The 13,797-nt window shown below is 46.3% G+C and overlaps 1 protein-coding gene across 1 annotated transcript in view; it reads left to right on the plus strand.

The window, feature by feature from the left end:
* The window catches only part of PRKCH (protein kinase C eta), a 115,060-nt gene that overhangs the window by 51,076 nt on the left and 50,187 nt on the right, over positions 1 to 13,797 (plus strand). Inside the window, exons 6-9 of the mRNA XM_028740062.2 lie at positions 493 to 622; positions 3,082 to 3,209; positions 5,073 to 5,216; positions 5,705 to 5,878. Coding sequence (XP_028595895.1) covers positions 493 to 622; positions 3,082 to 3,209; positions 5,073 to 5,216; positions 5,705 to 5,878 — 576 coding nt within the window. The remainder of the gene's footprint in view (positions 1 to 492; positions 623 to 3,081; positions 3,210 to 5,072; positions 5,217 to 5,704; positions 5,879 to 13,797) is intronic.

Here is a 13,797-nt window from a genome sequence, read left to right on the forward strand (position 1 = left end):
GAAAGGAGAGTATAGTCAAGATAGAAGAAGAAGTTAAAGAAATAATGGAATGCGTTTAAGCTAATTGGAAAAATAAAGTAGCATAAGAAGAACGGCTGGAAGTCAAGTCACTTGGTGGGTGTCCATGTGGGGTAGGAGTGTAGGTATGTTGATATGTACAGTATTGGTAGGTATTATATAGAGTAATGTTTTATGTTATGAAAATAAGGTAGTGTGTTGTGTATGTGTAATGTTTAATGTATATGTATGTGTTTTATATGTTAATAAATTTTAAATAAAAAAATAAAATAATTTAAAGGCTTGCTAGGCAATTAGAACTAGGCAAGTTAGAAAAGCATTGCATTGTTTCCGAAAGGCAATGAAAGCTGTAGTCCTCCATTGACTATTAATGGTATTTTTTGCTGGGAGGGAGAGGAGGATATTCTTGTGGGTGTTTTTACTTGATTTCCCACCTTCCCAACTAACCAGCCTCTATTGTTGCTACCTCCTCAGATTTCTGAGCAGAGATTTGGAATCAACATCCCTCACAAATTCCGAATCCACAATTACAAAGTGCCCACCTTCTGCGACCACTGCGGCTCTTTGCTTTGGGGCATCATGAGGCAAGGTCTACAGTGCAAAAGTAAGCCAGAATTCATATTACTTTCTCACTTGTTGTTTTATTATAGAGTTGTTTTATTATTTATAGAGCCAGTGTGGTGTAGTGGTTAAGAGCGGTAGATTCATAATCTGGTGAACCGGGTTCGCTTCCCCGCTCCTCCACATGCAGCTGCTGGGTGACCTTGGGCCAGTCACACTTCTTTGAAGTCTCTCAGCCCCACTCACCTCACAGAGTGTTTGTTGTGGGGGAGGAAGGGAAAGGAGAAGGTTAGCCGCTTTGAGACTCCTTCGGGTAGTGATAAAGCGGGATATCAAATGCAAACTCTTCTACTTCTTCTTCTTTTGCAAAAGGCCAACAGCCCCTTCCTCATATGATGGTTTGGGTTTCCTGTTTGCGAGGGAAAGCTGTTGAACATTCATTCAAGTTTGTACTTCCCCCCAAGCAATGAAAAGTCCCTAGTCAGAGCAACCTAGGGTCTGGTTTCTTTTGGATGAGAGAGCACCAGAGACCTACGGTGTCTTTGTCATAATTGTTTCATTTGCAAATATACAAGCTGAGCATGTGGAAGGGCTGTGGCTCAATGGTATAGAGCAGGTTCAATCCCGGGCCTTTCCAGGTGGGGTTGGGAATATCTCCTGCTTGAAACCTTGGAGAGCCGCTGCCAATACTGAGACAATACTGAGTTAGAGGGACCAATTGGTCTGACTCTGAACTAGGCAGCTACTCTGTTCCTATTTAAATCAATCTACAGAACCACGAGGGCTGGAAATCGTATTATAATTAATGGAGGTGCCATAGTGTCAAGAGCAAGTGGACAGTAAATCACACGGTGCGAGTTGGAGTTAACTCTTTATTAGCAAGAACATGATCTGCTCAGACTTGGCTGAGTGTCAGGGCTAATGAGCACAGCAACTCATCCCTGGGAGGGCTTGTCCCATGCATCAGTTGCTGACACTGAAAGTCCCTGCCTCCCCACAACCGTTAATAATAATAATAATAATAATAATAATAATAATAATAATAATAATAATTTATTATTTATACACCGCCCATCTGGCTGGGTTTCCCAAGCCACACTGGGCGGCTTCCAACAGAATATTAATATACAATAGTCTATTAAACATTAAAAGCTTCCCTGAACAGGGCTGCCTTCAGATGTCTTCTAAAAGTCTGGTAGTTGTTGTTCTCTTTGACATTTGGTGGGAGGGCGTTCCTCAGGGCGGGTGCCACTACCGAGAAGGCCCTCTGCCTGGTTCCCTGTAACTTGGCTTCTCCCAGCGAGGGAACTGCCAGAAGGCCCTCGGAGCTGAACCTCAGTGTCCAGGCGAAACGATGGGGGTGGAGACACTCCTTCAGGTATACAGAACTGAGGCTGTTTAGGGCTTTAAAGGTCAGCACCAACACTTTAAATTGTGCTCGGGAACATACTGGGAGTCAGTGTAGGTCTTTCAAGACCAGTGGTCTCAGCGGCCGCTCCCAGTCACCAGTCTAGCTGCCACATTCTGGATTAATTGTAGTTTTGGGTCACCTTCAAAGGTAGCCCCACATAGAGCGCATTGCAGTGGTCCAAGTGGGAGATAACCAGCGCATGCACCACTCTGGCGAGACAGTCCGCGGGCAGGTAGGGTCTCAGCCTGCGTACCAGGTGGAGTTGGTAGACAGCTGCCCTGGACACAGAATTGACTTGCGCCTCCATGGAGAGACTCTCCCCGCTCACTAAGCCTTGTTGCCTCTACAGCTTCTAACTACAGCTTTAGGTTGTCATAACTGGCTGACAATGAGAAGTCTTCAGCCAAGCCTTTGGCTAATTAACATCCTATAGCCTTCCAAATGTGCTTTTTGGGGGGATGGTATTGGTTTGTTTTGCTCCTGTTCTTGTTTTTATTGTGTATTTTATGTTTTCATCTTGTATTTTTATGCTGTGAACTGCCCCAAGATCTTCAGACGAATACGAATTTAAGAAATAACATAGGGATGCGGGTGGTGCTGTGGGTTAAACCACAGAGCCTAGGACTTGCCGATCAGAAGGTCGGCGGTTTGAATCCCCGCGACGGGGTGAGCTCCCATTGCTCGGTCCCAGCTTCTACCAACCTAGCAGTTCGAAAGCACATCAAAGTGCAAGTAGATAAATAGGTACCGCTCCGGCGGAAAAGTAAACGGCGTTTCCGTGTGCTGCTCTGGTTCACCAGAAGCGGCTTAGTCATGCTGGCCACATGACCCGGAAGCTGTACGCCGGCTCCCTCAGCCAATAAAGTGAGATGAGCACCGCAACCCCAGAGTCGGTCACGACTGGACCTAATGGTCAGGGGTCCCTTTACCTTTAAGAAATAACATAACATAAATAAACAGCCAGGCAGATGCCACTGCCCTTCTGCCATTCTAATTCAGGTTTATGGAAATATTACCTTGTGCATTGCTCAGTGCATTGATTCTGCCCCCGCTCACTCTTCGTCCCATTTCTTTCTTTGTCCCTCTTTCAGTATGCAAAATGAATGTACATATTCGTTGCGAAGCCAACGTAGCACCGAACTGTGGCGTGAACGCTGCAGAGCTGGCCAAGACGCTGGCGTGTATGGGCTTGCAACCAGGAAACATATCTCCAAATGGGGTAAGGCTTTGTTTATCCCTTCTCTCTGGCCCTCCCCTCTTCTCCACGTCAGGAGCTCGAATCGAATCCCGCAGCACAGAGGAGCGCACAGGCCAGATGAACAGTCACTCGTTGGGTTACTTTTTCTAAAGAGCTGCCCCACCCTCTAGCACAAGGAGTGGGGGACCTGTGGCTCCAAAGGTGTCCTTGGGATACAGTTCCCAATAGCCTAAGCCAGCATGTCAAGATGATGGGAGCCAGCGTCCAAAACTCCTTCAAGGCACCAGGATGGCAGAGGCTGATGGCAACACCTAGGCGGTGTTGGACAAAATCCATATGTCAGGAGTGCTCTGATGGTGTTTCCTGCTTGGCAGGGGGTTGGACTCGATGGCCCTTGTGGTCTATTCCAACTCTATGATTCTATGATTCAAAACAGCTAGTGAAACACAATTAGAATCATGTTGTTGTTTAGTCGTTTAGTCGTGTCCGACTCTTCGTGACCCCCTGGACCAGAGCACACCAGGCACTCCTGTCTTCCACTGCCTCCCACAGTTTAGTCAAACTCATGTTCGTAGCTTCAAGAACGCTATCCAGCCATCTCGTCCTCTGTCGTCCCCTTCTCCTTGTGCCCTCCATCTTTCCCAACATCAGGGTCTTTTCCAGGGAGTCTTCTCTTCTCATGAGGTGGCCAAAGTACTGGAGCCTCAGCTTCAGGATCTGTCCTTCCAGTGAGCACTCAGGGCTGATTTCCTTCAGAATGGATAGGTTGGATCTTCTTGAAGTCTGTGGGACTCTCAAGAGTCTCCTCCAGCACCATAATTCAAAAGCATCCATTCTTCGGCGATCAGCCTTCTTTATGGTCCAGCTCTCACTTCCATACAACACAATATATCCCAAGGGAGCAGAAAAGACTATTTATGTATGCTGTGTGGGTGTTATTGGCCCAGAGATGGAAAGAGGATAAAGTCCCTAGCAGAGAAGAAGGGCAGATCAAGTTGATGGACTATGCCGAAATGGCTAAAATGTCCGGAAGAATCAGAAATCAGGAGCACCAAAATGTTAATAAGGAATGGGGGAAATTTATAACTTATCTTAAAGACCATTGTAAACAGCTAAAATCGTTAGTAGGATTGGAATAACACATATAGTTTAATGGCGAATTTTGGACACAATGGAGATATAAAATATTTGGATCATCATAAAAGATAGATGCAGGAGGAAATAATTAATAATAGGACCCACAAAGGGGAAGAGTGAAGTCCAAGAGATTCCTTGGAATCTTCTTTTTATGTTGTATGATGGATATGTGACTGTAAAATTTTAATCTGAAAAACCAAATAAATATATATATATTTTTAAAAAATCATACAACACAACAACACTTTAAAACAATGCCACACTAAAATATATAATAGCAGGCTTGATAATCCCACCGCAGAGCCTTGTTTTTAGAAGTATTTTTTTGTGGCGGGGGGAGAGATATGGGTGCCCCCTTTGCCTGAAGTGGCAGCAAGGTTTTCTTTTGGAGGAGTTAAAAAACAAAGAAAGAGGGAAAATTTTGGCCACCTTTCGTATTAATTTCGCCCATGAAAATTCTAAGATTGTGCCTCCCCCAAATGTCACCAAATACAGTATCTTTGTGAGGGACAAGTGTTTCCACAAAAGTTGAGGGTGGGTACTCAGCCCGCCTCAACCGCAAAGCCTCAAAACAGTCCCCACAGTTGCTATTAGCTTACTCGATCAGACGAGGCAAGTTTCTGTCCCTCATTGTTACGGAGAAAAAAATGCAAACGTCATGTGGGTGTGACTACATCAGCTATGGCGCTTCCTTGCAAATCAAATAAAATAAGCGGTGACTTGCAGCCTTCTCTCTCCCCGTCCCAGAAACTGGTCTCCAGGTCAACGCTGAGGCGGCAGAAAAAAGAGAGTGGAAAGGACGGCAACGAAGTGGCTGAAGTCTCAGCGAGCAAGCTGAAAATTGAGGATTTGCTGTTCATTAGAGTTCTGGGAAAGGGCAGTTTTGGAAAGGTAAGAGTTCCTCGTCGACACCTGGAGTATGGGCAGAACTTGCTCCTCAGTTTCTTCTGTGCAACTTCCATTTCATTTCCACAGGATTTGCGTGTAGAGGGGAAGGAAAACTGGGTTGCACCCAATTTCCCGGCCATTTGGTTCCGCCTTTGCGTACTTACTTATTTAAGGACATTTGCAACCCGTTAACTTTGAATAAAGATATCTAGGCAGTGTACGAACCTCAATATATAAAAAACAATTTAAAACCATTCCTCTTTGCATCACTACTTATTTAATTAACCTATTTCTATTTGCGCCCATAGATTTATTTATTTTTTTAAGGTGGGAGAAAAGCAGAAGAAATCAGAAGCTTCTGCCCAGCACCAAATGAGCTCAAATTCTAGCATAAAAAGCCCCTCTACCCAGTTCCCCCCCAACATCCATAGTTTTATAAACTCGTATCTCCTTTCCCCGCAAACTAAAAACATTTCTTTCTTCCTGGTTAGGTGATGCTGGCTAAAACAAAACAGACGGGATTCCTTTATGCCATAAAAGTGCTGAAGAAGGATGTGATTCTGCAAGACGACGATGTGGAATGCACCCTGACGGAAAAGCGGATTTTGACTCTGGCCAGGAATCATCCATTCCTAACCCAGCTCTACTGCTGCTTTCAGACACCTGTAAGTATTCTTCTCAACCTCCGCAGCAAAATCAGCATTAGGAACACAGAGATCTTCGCTTCCTAAATGAGCTCTAAATCTTCCTTACAAAACAGGCCTGTGGACCATAGAGTTTTCTGGGTTTGTTGGAGTTATTCTCAAATAAGTATAGAGAGGATCCTGCTGGGATAGCTCAGTTGGTGGAACATGAGTGTTATGTACTGAGTTGAATAGGAACCAAAATGCAGCAGTCTGATTGGTCCTAGAACAATAGGATCCAGAATGCAGCAGTCTGATTGGTTCGCAGGAGCCACCCAATTCAGCTCCAGGTGGAAGTGAATCCGCAACCTGATTGGCCTACAGGAGAATCCGGGAATTAGCCAATCACGTGGGGCCCATTGTGTAAATAATGTATATAAAGCAGGCATTCTGGGGGAACTTCCATTCCTCCTCATCACTGTGAGCTGAATAAAGAGCATGAAATCCACTCTCGACTCCAAGTATATTTCAATGAGACTCTTAATCTCAAGGTTGTGAGTTCGAGTCACAACCAAAGACTCGCAACTCTACAGTTCTATTATTCTTTCTGCAAAAAGCTGACAGCTCTGGAGATGAATCTACTTGTCTTGATTGCAATACAGTTTCTGACTTTGCAAGGAACGGCCTGTGTTTTCCTGAGAGGGAGCACTAGGTGGCAGGCGTCGCAAGTGAAAAATGCAGCCAGTCACGTGACCCTCAAAAAAAAAAAAATTCCCAGGAAAGGTTAGCTGAGGAAACGAGGCAGCAGCTGCCTCATTGGGACCTCACAACCACAGTCCGCATTCTTGCCAAAGGACAGGCTTGTGAGTCCCTCGGCATTAACCTTCCTCACAAGCATTTCAATAAAACGGGATTACTAGTTTTCCCTGGGAGCGACTCAGCTTTTGAGAGGCTGATCTTCCTCTTTTCATACGTTCCCCACAATGCCTGCCAAGGAAACCGGCTGCCTCCATGCCATACCTGTAAAGCACACAATTTCCGCCACCCCAGGGCCGGCCCACCCATGAGGCAAGGTGAGGCGACTGCCTCAGGCGGCAGGATGCACATGGGCAGCAGATCCAAGGAATGCATCACTCACTGTTGCTGCCACTGTTCCCGATTTAGCTCCTCGCTCGCCCCTTTTTCCCTGGCCGGGGTAGCGGGAGGTGGGGTGGGGTAAGCCGCCATTTTGTGGTTCGCCTCAGGTGCCAAAATGTCTTGGGCCCCAAAGAGTCCTGGGAGATGCAGTTTGCCACTCACACAGCCACGACCCCCAGCGCCCTTAACAAACTACAGTTCCCAGGATTCTTTGGGGGGAGCCATGTGATTTAAATGTGTGGGGTGTACACAGCCGCGGTTGTTGCTCACGGTGAGCAAGGCTGTTTTCAAAACTTCCAGTGTTGATTCCAGGGCGGTCTTTGGGCAAGACAACCCATCTGGGCCCCCACCCAAATGAGTCCACCTCCTCCCTGCAGCAAGTACTAGGGGATCTTATCAGTGACCCCCTCCTAAAGTATTGTTGTTGTTTAGTCTTTTAGTCGTGTCCGACTCTTCGTGACCCCATGGACCAGAGGCATTCCTGTCTTCCACTGCCTCCCGCAGTTTGGTCAAACTCATGCTGGTAGCTTCGAGAACACTGTCCAACCATCTCGTCCTCTGTCGCCCCCTTCTCCTTGTGCCCTCCATCTTTCCCAGCATCAGTGTCTCCTCCAGGGAGTCTTCTCTTCTCAAGAGGTGGCCAAAGTATTGGAGCCTCAGCTTCAGGATCTCTCCTTCCAGTGAGCACTCAGGGCTGATTACCTTCAGAATGGATAGGTTTGACCTTCTTGCAGTCCATGGGACTCTCAAGAGTCTCCTCCAGCACCATAATTCAAAAGCATCAATTCTTCGGCGATCAGCCTTCTTTATGGTCCAGCTCTCACTTACATACATCACTACTGGGAAAACCATAGCTTTAACTATACGGACCTTTGTTGGCAAGGTGATGTCTCTTGGCAAGGTGATGTCTCTTCTTATCAGTGGCCCCCTCCTAAAGTATAGGCCCTCATTACATGTCCAGTTGTACCAACTCTTGATGCCAGGTCTGAAAACATCCCCATTGCCTCTTTTTCCTTTCCTGTTTCGGGAAGCTTTTAATGTTTCCTTCCCCCCCCCCCCCCCCCGTTTAGGGAAGCTTTTAATGTTTGGTGTCTTATCATGTTTTTAATATTCTATTGTGAGCCGCCCAGAGTGGCTGGGGAAAGACAGATGGGCGGGGTACAAATAAATTATTATTATTATTATTATTATTATTATTATTATTATTATTATTATTATTTCCTCTCCTCTCCCTCATTTGAGTCACACAAATGCTTTCCTGCTTGACATAGAACCAGCTGCCACGTCACCAGCAGCAGACTAGAAAAATAACCCAAAATGAATTGCCAGGAAAGATAGGGTCACAGAAACAGCCTCCTGACCGTCGTTGTTGATACAATAATAATATTCATTATGATTCATTATGGAACCATTCCCAGTCCCTCCCTCCCTCCCTCTCTCTCTCTCTCTCTCTCTCTCTCTCTCTCTCTCTCACACACACACACACACACACACACACACACACACACACACTTACACAGGTCTCTGCTTGGAACAATGATTTCTTTTTCCATTTTATCTTTTAAAAAGATTATGTGCTTCTTGCAGAGTGACTCAAAGTCCCTTTGCACCAGGCTGGGGTGGGTTGGATTGGGCAGAGGGGTTGCTGCGCCAGCCTCCCGCGGGATGTCAGAGTCACAATTGTGGCTCGGAGCTCCTCCTTCCTCCTGCCAAAGGGGCAGGTGAAAGTGATGTGGGTAGCATCCTCGCCAGCGGTGGCCAATGAAAAGCCCTTTAATTTTTTTGCAGGGGGCCCTTGGGACTGAACCCAAGAATTTGTGCATGACAGCGTCCACTGAGCTACCAGCCTCACCTTTGAGAATTCAGCTAGATCAATTTCTGAGTACATGAACATGAAATTTATTATGGTCAGAGAACAGCTTGTGAAACACAAATGGAACTACAATCCCAATAGCAAAACAAACATTTAAAACAATATACAACAATGGATTTTAAGTTTAAAAATGTGATAAGGCATATAAACACATAAAAACTTTAAGATAGACTACCTTAGAGAAATGACTCAGAGTCGCCCGTGGATCCGAGTTTGGGAATTTTCTTAACAAACTAGATTGAATCGGGGAATGGTCTGTGCCTACAGATCTGTGCGCAGAATCTGGGGACAATCCGGGTCAGCTTGTGGTCTTTGCCTAACAGGAGAAGATCAAATTTTTGCTTTACCGGGAGGTCAGCAAGCCTCACCAGCAAGGGGTCAATGGTTTCTTTATGTGGCTCATTATAAAAGGGACATCTAAAAAATATGTGTTCGGGGTTTCCTATATCCCCCAATGGACAGGTGCAAATTCTCTGGTCATATGGGACTTTTTAAAAGGACCCTTCCAAGACTGGCAAGGGCAGAGCCAAGCTTCTGACAAGTGTAAAAGCCCTTCTTGCATTTTTGGATACAAGAAAAAAGAGATATGCTGCTGGTTAATTTCTGAGTACCTAGGAGCCTCCTAAATGTTTCTCGTTTTTTATTGCAAGCCTTTCTCTCATTTACAGTAACTTTTTTTCTCTGCAGCTTTTTCGTTCGGCTTGATTCCAGCCTAGAGCATTGTGCAATGGGGTCGGTCTCTCTCTCTCTCTCTCTCTCTCTCTCTCTCTCTCTCTCTCTCTCTCTCTCTCATCTGGTCCCCTGGCCCAATTGCATGGCCTTTTGATGCCACACAGCTTCCTGTCGACGCCAGCTTTTCTCTGCCACTTCTTAGTACTGCCAGCTTCCGCCCCGGATAATACTGTTACAAAAGTTGGGCGCCGACCCCTCACTCTCTGCCGAGTGGTAGCAAGATTGGTAGCAAGAACAATTTCATTGTTCTGTATGGGACAATGACAATAAAGATATCTATCTATCCCAAGGGGTTCCAGGCATTCACCCAGGGTCTGTGTTCCTCTAGAGTACTGAGACGTGGCAGAGGCTGTCGTTCCTTTAAGAAATGTGGTTTATTCACCTATTTACACCTTCAGTCTGCATGGAGAGAGTCCAGGGACTCAGTGTTAGGATATTTCCGTTCCACCTTAAGAGAGAGCAGGCTTGTGAGTCACAGAGTCTGCGTAATTCCTGTTACAGGATGTTTATGTTTGCTGTTTCCTTTCGATTTCAGTCGGTCGGAGTCACTGACTCAGAACGGTCATGTTTTTCCTTTGTTCTGTTCAATGCTAAATAAAGTCTGTAAATTATGCTCTTCTGCGGTGCAAGCTTTCTGGCTGTGTTTTCTGCTGATAAAGAACAGTGTGCACAAGCCTGGAATGTGGCAATCTATTTCTGAGGCTTCGTGTCGCTAACTGCTGGATCTGCCTGGCTACGGGAGATCGATGGACGTCCGGCAGCCGGCTTGGGGCCATGATGGACAATATCTCCCTGGCAGTTTCCCAACAACAAGGTTATGGGCCCAGATTCACAGCACCTACAGGAGAGTAAAGCTGCAACAGACTGCGTTTGAGAGGTACGTGGGAAAAGCGAAAGAAAGGGAGGCTTTTCTGTTTTACCTCGGACGGAGCCTTTGAACTCCGGAAGGCTTAATTGGCCTGGGAGCCGAGCCAGAGAGTTCGTGATTAATGGCTGCCAAGATAAGGAGTCTCTGAAGTTAAAAAGGACTCACGGCTAAAGCAATAGGCTGGAAATGGAGTTTTTCCAAGCTTCTGGAAATGCTGAATGCCCTAAGTTACATGGGCAGAATTATGAAACCTGGGCAAAATGGTGTGAGAGTTTGCTGCGTCAGTTTAGGGTGTGGCACACTGTATCTGAGGCCCCCCCAGTTCCTCTGACAGAGAGATGGAAAGCCGATGATTCGAAGGCGATAGACGTAATAGTCTTATCCGTATCTCTTGAGGAAATTAAGACGCTGGCTGGCAACACCACTGCACGTGGAATGTGGTATGCTTTGATGAAAGCTCACAAGTCAGTCATCCCAGCCCAGAGTTTGACTGCATCGGAGGTCCAAGCTGTTTCCCAGAATGCGAGTGAATGCAGGGATGCTGAGGGCACCGGTTGCAAGCTGCAGGGGGAGCTGACCGTCACGTCATCCCAGGCAGCATTCCAGCCTCCAGGGGGAGCCAAGGAGACGGCAGCTGAGAGCTCTGTTTCTCATGGGAACCAAGGTCATCGTCTTTGCAGAGGCCGGAAGGCCAGAGGTAAACAAAGACAGATGCCTGCAGATGGCCCGAAGCAGAAGGGGGGTGAAGAGCCCACGCCAGTGGAAAACAAGGCTTTGTTAGCTGGCACTGCTTCACCAAAGGCTAAAGGCAAGTCTCATGGCCAGGAGCAGGGGGGCAAGCTGCAAAAGCCCACACCGGTGGAAAACAAGGTTTTGCTTGCTGCAAAGACTGCTCCAAAGGCTAAAGCCAGGTTTATTGTGGACTCTGGTGCGAGCCGCCATCTTTCAAAGGATAAGCACCTGTTTATCTCCTTCTCGCCTCAAGAAGGAGAGATCCACCTGGCTGATGGAAGGACGTTGCAAATTGCAGGAGAAGGGACTGTGAAACTTGCAAGTTTGCATACAACCATCAGTAATGTGCTGTATGTTCCTGGAGCTGCGGACAATTTGCTTAGCGTCCCACAGCTGACTGGGCGTGGCTTTGAGATATCCTTCAAGAGGAGCGTCTGTGTCATCAGAAAAGGCAAAGAGGACATTTTGCATGCAAAGTTTATAGATGGTTTATTCTGTATAACTTATGATGACAATGCTGTTGTGTCTAATGCTGATTCTTGTTGTGTTGCACAAACTAACAAGGTTCTTCATGCAGGATGCATTCACGATGCACATCGAAGATTTTGTCACATGTCTTGGCAGGCGCTGGCCAAGATGCCTGGATTGGTTGAAGGTTTGAACATCAAACCTTGTAAGTATCACATGAAATGTGTATCTCATGCTGAGAAAGCTGAGGAAACTGAGGATGAGGATGAGGATGATGATGATGATGATGATGATCAGAGTTCGGATTCCAGTTCAGTGGGCGGCGCTGCTGCTGATGTCAGTGAGAGTGATGACACAGCAGACTACAAGAGTGCAAAGGCCTCAGTCAGACCATCTGATGCGTCTGACAATGAACTGGAAGAACCACTGTTCACCATTGGTCATTTTTCTCCTAAGAAAGAGGAGATGAGTCCAGAAGACTTGCGTCTAGTACGCAGGTCTGAAAGGGCGACCAAAGGCAGACCTCCAAAGAGATTTGCTGATGAGTTTGCTAAGACTGCAACTGCTGTTCTTAGTAGCTCAGAGAAGGTGTGGGAACCTTCAAGCTTCAAAGAGGTTCAGGAGTTAACCTCTAAAGATGCTGAGCCTTGGCTTAATGCCATGAAGGCTGAAGTTGATTCCTTGAACAGGAACCAAACTTGGGAGCTGGTACCGGTAGTCCCAGGTATGAGACTGGTTGGCAGCAAATGGGTCTTCAAGGCCAAGACAGACCAGAATGGCAAGGTTGTCAGACACAAAGCCAGATTGGTTGCCAGAGGTTTCTCACAGGTACCAGGACAGGATTACCACGAGACCTACTCACCCACAGTCAAATATGAGAGCATTCGGCTGATGCTCAAGATCGCTGCGGAGGAGAAACTGCATGTTTCCCATCATGACATTAATACAGCTTTTTTGTACGGGATTTTGAACGAGGAGCTGTTTATGCTTCCACCTGACGGGATGCAGATACAGAAGGGAATGGTCTGTAAACTGCGGAAATCCTTATATGGTCTCAAGCAGAGTGCTAGGTGTTGGAACACAAAACTCACTGAAACGTTGCTTTCTCTAGGTTTTCACCAGGGCAAAGCTGATCCATGTGTGTTTGTCAAGGAGGAGGGGCAAAACAAACTGTATTGTTTATGTTTTGTTGATGATCTTCTGATGTTTTGGAAGAATCAGGCTTTCTATCAAAGCACCCTAGCTCAGCTGAAGGAGCACTTTGACATGAAGGATCTTGGTGAGGTATCCAACTATCTTTCTCTGCAGGTGGAGAAGGACCAAGCAGGTAATTTTCTGGTACACCAAACACAGAAAATTGCTGATGTATTAACCAGGTTGAATTTGGTTGATGCAAACCCAGCAGACACACCGATGGTGACAGGTTACCAGGTAGATAGTACTGCTGAAGCGTTTTCTGACACAACGCTGTACAGATGCATTCTAGGCAAGCTGAATTTCATTGCCAGATGTTCAAGACCTGACATAGCTGTAAGCTGTAATCTGCTTAGCAGACATGCCAACAATCCTACGGTTCAGGATTGGAAAGCTCTGAAGCGCATAGCCCGCTATTTGAAAGGGACTATGCACTACAGGCTGAGGTTCACCAGTCAGAAGACTGGAGGTCTTGAAATCTTTGCAGATGCAAGTTTTGGAAGTGACACCACAGATGGTACAAGCACTTCTGGAGTATGCTACATGTACAACCACTGCCTGTTTGACTGGTTGTGCAAGAAGCAAACAACAGTGAGCCTAAGTTCCTGTGAAGCAGAACTCAATGCTCTGTCATTTTCACTCATGGATTGTGAATGGTTGATGCAACTGTTTAAGGACATCGGGGTTTCTGTGAAATGTCCTATACAAGTGTATCAAGACAATAGATCATGTTTGGCTTTGCTGAACTCAGAGAGTTGCAAGCAGAGAACCAAATACTTGCAGATTAAGCTACATCGTGCAAGAGAGTGTATTCAGAAAGGACTGATTCAGGTGTCCTACATGGCAGGAAATGAAATTCCTGCTGATCTGTTGTCTAAGGTTGTTAACAAAGAACAACTTAAGGTTTACACACAGAGGTTGCAATTGGGTGAACCACAGGTACTACAGGTTACACGG

The sequence above is a fragment of the Podarcis muralis genome, chromosome 1, assembly GCF_964188315.1.
Source record: "Podarcis muralis chromosome 1, rPodMur119.hap1.1, whole genome shotgun sequence".
NCBI classification, from domain to species: Eukaryota; Metazoa; Chordata; class Lepidosauria; order Squamata; family Lacertidae; genus Podarcis; species Podarcis muralis.